This window comes from Squalius cephalus, assembly GCF_949319135.1.
Source record: "Squalius cephalus genome assembly, chromosome: 8".
NCBI classification, from domain to species: domain Eukaryota; kingdom Metazoa; phylum Chordata; class Actinopteri; order Cypriniformes; family Leuciscidae; genus Squalius; species Squalius cephalus.
In genome coordinates, this window is record NC_137129.1 from 12,590,813 (window position 1) to 12,602,797 (window position 11,985).

Below are 11,985 nucleotides of genomic sequence, written 5' to 3' on the forward strand. Positions count from 1 at the left end.
TTCATATTCATATCTCTATATTAGACTATATTATACTCTTAATTGTAATAATAATCACTGTTGATGATTTCTGACCTGACTTCAGAAAGTAGAATGAAGCAGTAACTATGTCAAGTTTGCAAATGTGTTAAAAAATGATCACACTGTGCATATTTAATTAACATCTTAGGTTAATACTTTGACATTCATGATAAATCCATTTTATGGAATATTTTTTTGCAGCGCTCTTACATTTAAAAAAGAGCTGTCTCCGCCATTTTTATTTTTTAACTTCTAAATTCTGATGGCTTCTCAGCTCCAGTTGCCTCATATAATAGCAAATATTCCTCTGGTTGCACAGAGGACTGTTCACTAACTGTATCATGACCACTTCGTAGTCTGACATCCATTTGACATATAGCTTTTGCATACTATTGCATACTTGGACGCGGGGTTTACCTCAGCCCCCATGAAACAGGCAAGGCTTAGGTTGAGATGACATGTTTTATTCATCGCAACGCCCCATTGTTTGACCATTAAGATGATGTAACATCTCCATTTTGGCACGCAGGCGAACCGTCTGGGTCCCGCTACATCAGGAGACGCGTCTCTTGACTTTTTGAACTCAGTTGGCTTCTCCACACGACGCCAGCCGTGTTAGCGCATCGTATATCACGGGTGAGAGGGAAACGATGGCATTGCCATTGATAGCGTTTATGCATCGCCGCCTCACCGACATAATGAGCACATTATCTGCGCGCTCTAGGACTGCTGCTCGCCCACGCACTTTAAATATTCACATCCTATGTTTATGGAAAAAGCCAGGTATGAGACAGTTGGTGAAGAAAGACTGCAAAATGACTGCATTGTGTTTTTCTTCATCAATGCAGCTAGTGAAAAGAATTTAAGTTGATTGTAGTTCATTATAAATAGACAGCTGTCATTCTGGGGCTTCAGCACCATGGACAGGTCCAACTATCTCTCAAAGGTACCACAGGAATTCTAACACGATTCTTGTGTTCTCCACCTTGTTGGAGCCTGCGAGCTGTTTTATTTTATAACCAATCATTTGCTTTGTACAACCAGACAAACAAGCAAAACAGGAAGAATGCTTGGTAAGTCCTTGAATTGTACGTGATTGGCACAAAGACATTTTTTTTTTTTTTTTTTTTTTTTTTTTGACCTTTTGTTACACTGGTAAGGAAATATTTAAATCCACACGGAAAATGTCTCTCTGCATGTAAGGCCCTTTTAAAATACTGAATGCTTCTTTTTATCTGCTTGTGTAACCTTGGAAATAACACTTTTGGACTGAAGAAGGAAGAGTGTTTGTTAACATGAACATAACCTGTCATGTGAGGACATCCATTTTTCTAAGCATTCATAGCCACAAAACATATCCAAAGGTTAGTTGTAATGTGCAGGCATAGAACTACTTGATGAGTTTGTGGAATTTCTACAAAAATTTAATTTCCATCACTCAGAGCCTCATAATAGATGTGCAACCTTGAACATGGCTTATGGTGTTGCAATGCTAACAAATGCTCTGAGAGCACTTAAAACTTTGAGGAATTTTTTTTCACATCTCTTTCTTTCTATATGGTTCTCAAAGTTAAAGGCAGGGAGCAAAAAGCTATTTTATTTTCTTAATCATTCATAGCTTTGCTTAAATAACTTTTAATGTGAATGTGTGTTATTGATATCCTGTTATTCACATTAGGCACATACTGTCACCACGCTATATGTTTTGCGTTCTGACAAACACACATATGATTGATACTTTGCCAAGTGAAAGTTAAATTCACCAAACACGTGTGTAATTTAGTAAAATGGCAGTAAAATTCTACTTAGACTGTGGTATCATTTTGCATGAAAATAAAAGCCAATGTTCAAACTGATTTTATGGTTTGGAAAAAAAAAAGATCTACAGGATATTAAAATCACACAGTGTAGCCTATGCTATATGATTTCAGCTATTTACAGATTTATCATTATACAATACAATCAACATTGATTGACTGATAAACCATTGATTGATGGCCAAAATACCCAAATATATCTCTTTTTAATTATGTTTACATTCACAAAATTCATTTGAAAGCATCAAGAACTCTGATTTGTTTGTTGTATTCACCATTTGATCGAAGAACAATAGTTTCCTGAAGTTCAACTTGAAATTGACAAATTGTTCTCTGTGGTTGTGCAGGTTGGAAGGCGACCTGTCTAAAAGGTGACTTCCTCAAGTACTCATTATTGTTATTATTAATATTTTCTTTACGTAGAGTCGCAATTGTAAATAAAACGGGAAAGATACAGTGTAAATGCTGTGGAGATCAGCAGCGCATGCGCATTGTGCGCGCTCCAGCAAATGCAAACTTTGGCTGATGAAGACACGAAAACAAGCAACAAGGATCGATTACTGAACATTCGGTAGTAGCCAAATTTATTTGACCTATTTTACATTTCAAAATAATGATACATTTGCACAGATAGGTTAGTCTCTCGTTTTGCTTGGCAAGCGCCATATCATAGACATTATGAACACGAATAGTCTATAATATGAGTGTGTCATTTAAATGAATTTTAATAGCGACGTATGAGCAATATCCGTTGCCTGTGGCATTTTAATGTACTGTTGCCATTGTGATTTATATAATTACGCTAACTCGTTAAATCCTCTTTATTGACTTGGCGTTTATTGACATGTTTATTGCTGTCTGTCTCCAATATTTCAGCATCTCTGGATCCGCCTGATTTAATCGCAGTAAACGTAACGATTCTGTACAATCCTATTTGCATATAAACGTTTGCTCATAAGACACTGGATTTGATCGTGCAGATATAGATAAGAAAATATCTTTAGTGTTCTGAATGTCACGGAAGCAGATCACGTCGTATGATTGATTTGCTGCACAATTATGGTCATAAACATGCAGTATAATGAGTCATTCTCATCAGCACTTTGTCATAGATGGGATAATGTAAACATTTATATAACATGCCTACTGTAGATTCACTGAATGCACAAACCGGTTAGCTAGTGTGCAAATAATATAGCTAAATAAAGGACTTTAAAGGGAGTCGATTTATGAAATTTATGGAATACATTCCTCTCGTGCGGTTTAGTCAGGTTAGACTTTTCACGGTTTTGATATGTGAATCCTCTTTATGATCGAAGGATGATTTTATGTTCTCTGATATAATTGTCTGACAATGATCTTTGGGGTCTGCTGTTGTTGCTATGGTTACCTCCTCAGTCCAACTCAATTTAATAATCTTTAATATATTACCGAAACGTGCGTAAATAATCTTACAACATATGTTTATATGGATAAATAACTTGTACATATAGTCTGTTTTCTTTGAGGGTGTATTAATTGCCCCACCACAACCAAAAAGTGCGCCATGCCTTGCATATGAACGACTAATCTGCAAATGATTTATGAACTCATTTGCATAATTCTCTTTTTAAGCCTCTGTGTTCATTATTCTGATATTCAGTTTTAGCTAATGAACCATTTACAGTGCCTCCTGAGTATTCAGAATAGGAATAAGCTTAATTATAAAGCAAATAAACTCTTTGTTTAAACTGCATTTTTAATCTAAAATCTAAGGGTATAGTTAAGTGTACAGTTAAATATAACGTATCATTAGGTAATACTATGTTAGAATCTATGGATCTATAGTATGCAAATGGAAGTGTGTATGAACTATTATTAATTACATTCAATGATGCTCTTGAGCGTGTTGATGACTGTGAGAGAGTTATTCATCTGTGGGTGGTTTTTCATTTCTACACCATCAACTGTAGTAAGCATATATTATGTATTTTCTTTCATATTGTGACATATATCAACAAGTACAAATATAGGGTGGTACTTGATTTTACCAGGAAAAGATAAATAATTTGTAATCCATAAAAAAAAATAAAAAAAAATAAAAATAATTTTGCACGTTTACTTTAAGCTTTTGTGGTAATTTGCGCTATTGTAGCCTATATTTGATCTAAGACCAGAAAAGGCTGACTTAAAAAACCAACAAAATGAATTAAGGTCACATTGAGAAATGCTGGAAACTGTTATAGCTCAATGACAAGCAAAATCTAAGAAGGTTAAAAAAATGTTTTTCAATGTTTTGGGATGTCTTGTTTGTTGTCTGTAATGATGTGTGGTTGTAATCACAGGTCTGAGATGGCCTCTTGCTCTGAGGTTTGTGGGTCCGGTCACGCGGTCGACTCCGGCTGTCATGTTTTGGGAGTGCGCTCCTATTTACACCACTTCTACGAGGAGTGCACAGCCTCAATGAGGGAGCAGCAAGAGGACTTTCAGGACCAGAGATCACCGCTGCGGTGGAGCTCAGGCTTCTGGAAGGTATCAGAGAGAAGTTTTGTAAAAGAGATCCAAAGTCCTCATTTAATGTTGTTTACACTATTGGCTTGTTTGCTTGAGTCCAAAACCAAATTCGATCGACTCCACTTTGCCCCCTCTGGTCTTTCAGAATGTGTTATGCTGTTTTGAAACTTGGTAAATTTTTAAAATTCTTTTGTTATCAAAATGGTATTCAAAAGCTTTTGTTATCAAAAAGTTTCAAAAACACTGAAGATATCTATTTTCCATAAAATGTGCATCAATAGCGGTTCACTTTCAGATTCGCATCACAAATAAACTATCAATCACATCAACTAACCATCAGACTCTTTTCTGTCTTGACTGGTCTTTTCAAAAGTTATAAACTAAACCAACACTATAAAAGAAAGTTGCTGCCTTAAATATTTAAGTGCAATCAACTTGGATTTTTAAGTCATTTCAACTTAAATTACATTAAACTGACTTAAAATGAGTTGAATCTTGTATAACTTTGAAGCAATGTTAAAACATAACTGATTGATCATATAATTTTTTTTACAGTAAAACTTTTTGTCTGGAAACCTTACAAAAGATAAATGAGTGATGGCCCAAATAGCCAATCAAATCGCTGCACCGAGAAGACTTGTTGCCATCCGCTATTTTGTCCGTCAACTAAACTCAGACACATACAAACTAGCTCCTTTTTTGACAAATTCCTTTAACTAAGCCAAAAAGGTGTTGTTATGTGACATGTAATTTATATTCTAGGTATCCAGAGTGGCTATTTAATAGAGTTTTGTTCATTACGTTTCCTGAAATCAGCCAGTAATCATGAAAAACATAAACGTTGGATAAGACTTGTTTTTATGACATTGACCTTCACTTATTTTACACATCCGTAAACTAAAATAAAAATACTTTATGAATAAAGCTTGCCTGTTTGGACAGTTTTCATGAACGCTAGATTTAGGCGATTACAAGGATTTTTATATGGCATTGTGCTTCAAAGTCAGATACATCGAGCAGGATAATTGGTTTATTTCCTCCGCATATTTCTACCTGCTGTTCGAGTAAATGCACATAGGCTTCATCCAAGATACTAATGATTTCATTTAATGTGTGGATTATTTGGTTTTATTTGAAAACAAACATGCTGAATGGATTTTCTACAGCTCTGATGAGTACATGCAGCCAACGATTATTTTATTTGAAGGAAAGCACACAAAAAAGACAATATTTACTCTGTTTACATCTGTAAATTGTCCATTACACAATATTCTGTGTCAATGTCAATTAATGTTAGTCAAAGTTTCTGCCATGTCAACTGTCAGACTTCTTGACACTTGGGTAGATTTCCCCTTGTGTTTCATTGTTTTCTTGTCTTCTACCATTATATTTAGTGTTTCAACATAACAACCTGATGCTTTCTGATTTTCGTGTGATGATAAACTATGATTAACTGCATTTTGTGGTATCGTGGTTGTTTTGTTTGACGGACATAGATAGATTACTCGCCCTTGAAAGGCTGTGGCTGTGGTTAAGTAACCGCTGTCGTAGGGTCAATAGAACCGACATATAGTGCAAGAGAATGAAGAACACTCTTTTGTTCACTCTTAGGTCACACTTGCGGTTGGTGTGGTACTCCTGACAGTGGGGCTGGTGATCATGACAGTGGGCTATGCCATCCCCACTCGCATTGAGGCTTTCGGGGAAGGCGAACTGCTGTTTGTGGACCGCCAGGCCATGCGCCACAATCACTCGCTACACATATGTGTTCTGGTCGGGACGGGGCTTCTCACTCTGGGCGGGGTTCTGATGGCAGGTGGAATCCTGACGTCTAACTTCTCCACAACTCCCACAAAAAAGGAAGACTCGAGAGGAGAACGGAAGGGGGGGACCAGAGTCCTGAGTGCAATGAGAAGCCCAGCAGACCCTGTAATGAAGCCTCCCAGTCCGGCCTCTGGCGAAGGAGTAGTGTCTCCTCTTGCTAGGGACGATAAAGTTCAGAAGTGCTCATAAAAGAGCTTTTTGACAATGCCCGTTCAAGAGTGCTGTCAAAACAATCAGCAAAAGCTCCTTGTTTATTTCAATGAGAAATTTGGGAGTGTTTTATTTGTGTTTGATAATTGTGTGATAAGAGCCTTACATTATTAATTATTAGTGGAGCAAACCTGTGCCATCTGTTGTCCTTGTAGAATTGTCGTCGAAATAAGTTTTGTATTTTTCTACATTACAGTATTGATCAAATGAACAGCCACTAAGTAGTTCCAAGGCAGCAAAAGAAAGCTTTTAAGTAAAAAATTTTTTTTAAAGAAATTAATACTTTTATTCAGCGATTATGCATTAAGTTGATCAAAAGTTCTAGTAGTATAGTAAAGACATTTATAATGTTACAAAATATTATTTTTAAAAAAAGTGGTTCTTTTGACCTTACTATTCATCAAAAAATCCTTAAAATCGTGGTTTCAGCACAACTTTTTTCAACATTGATAATAATATGAAATGTTTCATGAGCAGCAAAACAGCATTTTGAATGATTACTGAAGGATCATGTGACACTGAAACCTGGAGTTATGATACTAACAATTCAGCTTTGCCATCACAGCAATAATTTACATTTTAAAATAATTCAAACAGGAAACAGTTAAATTGTAATACTTTACAGTGTTACTGCTTTTACTGTATTTTTTTATCAAATAAAAGCAGGCTTGGTGAGTCTTCTTTCAAAAAACATCTCACAACCCCACATTTTTGAATGGTAGTCTCTAGATATTAAATATAAAAAGATAAATATTTAAAGCATCTTCTGTGCCTAGTGTACACCTTTTAAATTGTAAAAATGGTTTAAGAAAAGACCAATCACAATTCAATATGCAAATACAATGTCATTTGGAATGCTAACGTTTTTGAGCACAAGTTGGAATGGAGTCTTAATTTAGGAAGAGGTTTAGAGTTTAGTAGTTTAGAAAAAGCCATAACCACAATGTTTGAGGAATAGCAATACAGTGCTGCCTTGCAAACACTGTAGAAAACGCAGGTCTGTCATAGTAATATGCACAATCCGGCACAAACCTACTCTTAATGTCTCTATTTCTGGATCCCTGACATCTTTTCTATCAGATATTCTGCTATGTAAGATATCAGGTAATATTTTTCTCTTCTATCTTACTCTTTCATCAGCTGCAGTTAAATAGAATGTGAGAGTCTAAATGGGATTTACTGTACACAACACCTTAATTGTCTACAGTCTTATTGTCTCATTATGTTAATGTATTTAAATGCTCTTCTCTAAACAAGCCCAATAAATCAATGTCAGCATACTTAATCCACTTCTCTTTTGGTGTTTTTTCTCTCCCTGAAAGATCATCCTCATCTACACCTTTTCATTCATTGATGGTGTGAATGAACTGAAAGCCACACTCAGAAAGGTGTGATCTTTTATAATAAAAAAAACAGACATCTCTTTTAATATTGTAAAGCGTTGTCTATCAGTAGGCCGTTTGAGTGACTGTAAATAGATGCAGGAAACGGCAATGACTCATCCCAGCTCTATTCCTTGCTTCCACAAAACTGCGTTCTTCCTCTTTCTTTGTCTCGCGAGGGCTCGCCGTGAGTCACCTTCTCTCATATAACAGTCATAGCTCACAGTACGTGGGCTGTTAACAATCAATTAACCAGTGCTCCACACATGTAGAGCCATCATCAAGGATCGTTCACTCCTCTGCGGCGACGCTGACCCAGAAAACAAGAGTGAGATGGGAAGAAATGTTGTTTGTCTTCAGCTTTAGGTCATGTGCTTGATGCCTGTAATGTGTTGGCAGCTTGTTAACACATGTTTGTTTAGAACAGCCAAACCAGATGAACGCTACAACGTGTTGATGTGTGCCTAGGTATACAGAAAATAGGCCCTAACACTCAGGATGAACTACCCACTTGCATCTTTTTTAATGTTGGGAATAGGGTTTAGGGGTACAGGTGTGGGTTAGTCATGGTACCAATGGTGGTACATCTAAATTCTAAGTTCTAAGATTATTTCTGCCTAATGAAATGTTTAACCAACAATTAAAAATAAAGGTTCTTTATTGGCATTGATGGTTTCATGAAGGACCTTTATATACCTTTTATATTTATATATATATATATATATATATATATATATATTACTAAAGTTATTACTATATAGTGTGTATATATATATATATATTACTAAAATGCTCTTTACCCTGAGTGGTTCCTTTAAAAACGGGATTCAAAAAAATTAATAGGTAAATCTATTGTCACGGAGGCAAGCTAGTAAGAGCTGTGTGTGTAAACTTCACTCCTCTAGCCTCAGGAGGTGTACTAGCGACTGCGCTAGAGACTGCAGTTTTTAGCATCCTTGCCTGCGTCCGACGTAGGTTAGAATCCCGCTCGGAGTGGTTCGAGCAGGACCAGTTAAGGCCAGGGGAGTGAGGTTTACACACACAGCTCTTACTAGATTGCCTCCATTACACTCAACCCCCTAAACCTCACTCCCCTGGCCTTTAAGAGGTGTACTAGAGACTGCATCCTTGTTAGCCTGCATGCCGGAGACGCCGGTTCAAATCCCGCTCAGAGCATGTTGTTTCAAAGAACAGTTCCCCCAAAAATTCTCTCATTTGCTCATCCTATTCTGGTTGACAGATTGACATTTTAAGTCTTCGCTCTCATATAATTCAAAACATTGCATGCAAAGTCTATAAAATATGGCAAACCACAAACGACATGACATTTGATCATGTGATATTCGAGAACCAATGAGATCTGATGTTAACCCAAAGTATACTTCGTGAATGTTTCGAACATGTACAACCAAACTCACAGCCTTTTGTTGACCCTGTCCCAATACCCACACTTGTGGTCTTTGCACTTAACCACTTGTCTGTGGCCACTTGACATATTTCCTGTATTTGACTCAAGTGTTCAAGTGGGCGAGAAGCCCGCAAAGTGTGTGTAGAACTTTTGATTACCCAAGAGGACACACTTAAAGTGTTGTAAAAATCAAGTAGCACTTCTTCTTTTTTTTTTCTTCTTTTTTTTTTACAGAGCTTTATTTAAATATTTTTAATATACACTTGCACTTTAAGGGTGTGTTCAGATTCTAAACAAACCAAAACAGGATGTGATGTCACAAGATGCCACCCTAAAAAGAACACAACGCTATAGTCACAATGTTGCCCATTACAGTTCGGTACAGGCATTGGAACTGCATTGGTCTCCTTGAAGCAGAACTTTTATGTGTGCAACAGAGGAATTCCTACCACTGTTTTGATTCCTTTACACATTTATAAGCTCTTCGTGAGTTCTCAGCTGGTAAAATACAGTATCATCATATGTACACACACAGTACTACACACATACAAAAAATGCATTTAGGACATTGTTTTGGATGTTTGGTAAGTTAACTTACAGTTTTTCTCGGATTCATGCGATTTCCCTTGAGTTTCTGAACATGACGAATGATGGGATACACAGCCTACAATATCAGTCCATAGCGTTATTAGAGATAGTGTGAATTTAGAGTGCATTAATGGCACTGAGCTTTGGCATTTATCAGATCTGGGGCAGTCTCACTTCCTGTCACATGTACGCGCTCAAGTGGCCAAGACTGTAAGTATGTGTATTGGGACAGGCCCTATATTCTTTGAACTTTGGCTGATGTTTGAGGTATGTGGCACCATATTTGATATAGTCTCTGGAATATACCCAAACAGCAACATAGTGTCGGCCCAGATCCGGTCCACATCTGGTACATGTGGAATCCATGTGTACCAGATGCGGGCCGGATCTGGGCCGACACTATGTTGCTGTCTGGGTCCCAGTTGAGTTAATTTTGGGTCCCAAAATAAGGTTTGGGTCCCATTGACTTTCATAATACAGACAGCAGAAACATTCTTCAAAATATCTTTTTCTGTGTGTCCTGCAGAATAAAGAAAATCATGCAATTTTAGAATGATATGAGGGTGATTAAATGATCACAGAATTTTTGTGTGAATTATCCCTTTAGGTCAGCAGGCAGGTCAGTTTTTCAGTACATCCATCACTCAGGTGCATTAACTGACAACTCACAACTGTATGTGAGTTGGAGTATCTAAGCTCAGGCTGCACGGAGCAGAGAGACAGGCGGATACATGGAGGGTCTGCGACACCAGAGCAGTCTGTTCCGTTTGAGGTGGGGGGTGGGGAAATGAGACGAAACTGACATGCTCCATTGACTGAGCTGTGGAAAATGACTCACTGCTCTGAGAAACTGCACACAGCAGAAATTCATTGAACCTATGAACTCTTGGCACTGTTGAGTGATGCTGATGCGCTCAAGGTCTCAAACCACAATAAAGAGCCTATTGCTATTTATCCATAAAAGACTCTAAAATGTTTATTTCATTAAGACATCTCAAATAGTTTAAGAATGTGAGATAATTGAGATCTATGACACTTATTATCCAAGAAGTCGAACGATTAACTGATGCAATAGCATGAAACATTAGCAGATACAGTGTTAAAACCACTCTTAGAATATTTTTACATTTTTATTTTTTAATATGGAATATCTGACAAGTGATGTTTTCTATATTCTCTAGATACTGAATTATGGCTGTATCTCGAGTTATGCAAACAGTATTTTGCACTACCAATTTTGAAAACACTTGACAACTGTATTATTTATTAATATTGAATTCTATTAAATTATTTATGATGCAATATTCATGATGCTAAAAATATTTGAGATGATTTTTGTAGAAACTGCATATGTCATTCATTCATTCATTCATTCAAAGTGGCTGGTTACCAGATAATGAAGGAAAACATCCAAAAAATGGTCAACATAACTCTTTAAAAAAAAAAACATCTCCCGTTCCATTACATCCCAAATGTGCTCTGTTGGATTGAGATCTGGTGACTGTGGAGGTCATTTGAGTATAGTGAACTTTGAGATCAGTTTGAGATGATTTAAGCTTTGTGACATCAAATGGTTACATGAACTAACCATCGGAATATGTTCACTGTGGTCATAAAGGGTTGGACATGGTCAGCAACAATACTCAGGTAGGCTGTGACGTTTAAACGATGCTCAATTGGTACTAAGAGGCCCAAAGTGTGCCAAGAAAATATCCAACACACCATTACACCACCACCAGCAGCCTGAACAGTTCATACAAGGCTGGATCCATGCTTTCAAGTTGTTTATGCCAAATTCTGATCCTATGACCCTAATCGAGACTCATCAGTCCAGGCAACGTTTTTTCCAGTCATTCAATTTTGGTGAACCTGTGTGAATAGTAGCCTCAGTTTCCTGTTCTTAGGTGTGTTCTTCTGCTGCTGTAGCCCGTCTGCTTCAAGGTTCGACGTGTTGCGCATTCAGAGATGCTCTTCTGCATTCCTCGGTTATAGCGAGTGGTTATTTGAGTTACTGCTGCTTTTCTATCAGCTCGAACCAGTCAAGCCATTCTCCTCTGACCTCTGGCATCAACAAGGCATTTTCACTCACAGAACTGCCACTCACTGGAGATTTTCTGTAAAACCAAGAGCTGGTTGTGTGTGAAAATCCCAGTTGATCAGCAGTTTCTGAAATACTCAGACCAGCCCGTCTGGCACCAACAACCATGTTCAAAGTCACTCAAATCACCTTTTTTCCACATTA

General features: G+C 37.2%; 1 protein-coding gene across 1 annotated transcript; it reads left to right on the forward strand.

The window, feature by feature from the left end:
* The first annotated feature begins 2,292 nt into the window (after nucleotides 1-2,292).
* nrsn1l (neurensin 1-like) lies at nucleotides 2,293-7,654 on the forward strand. Its single transcript, XM_079878212.1, has 3 exons — nucleotides 2,293-2,409; nucleotides 4,163-4,349; nucleotides 5,943-7,654. The coding sequence occupies exons 1-3, from the start codon at nucleotides 2,348-2,350 to the stop codon at nucleotides 6,342-6,344; spliced, it is 651 nt and encodes a 216-aa protein (XP_079734338.1). The 5' UTR covers nucleotides 2,293-2,347; the 3' UTR covers nucleotides 6,345-7,654.
* Nucleotides 7,655-11,985: the final 4,331 nt, after the last annotated feature.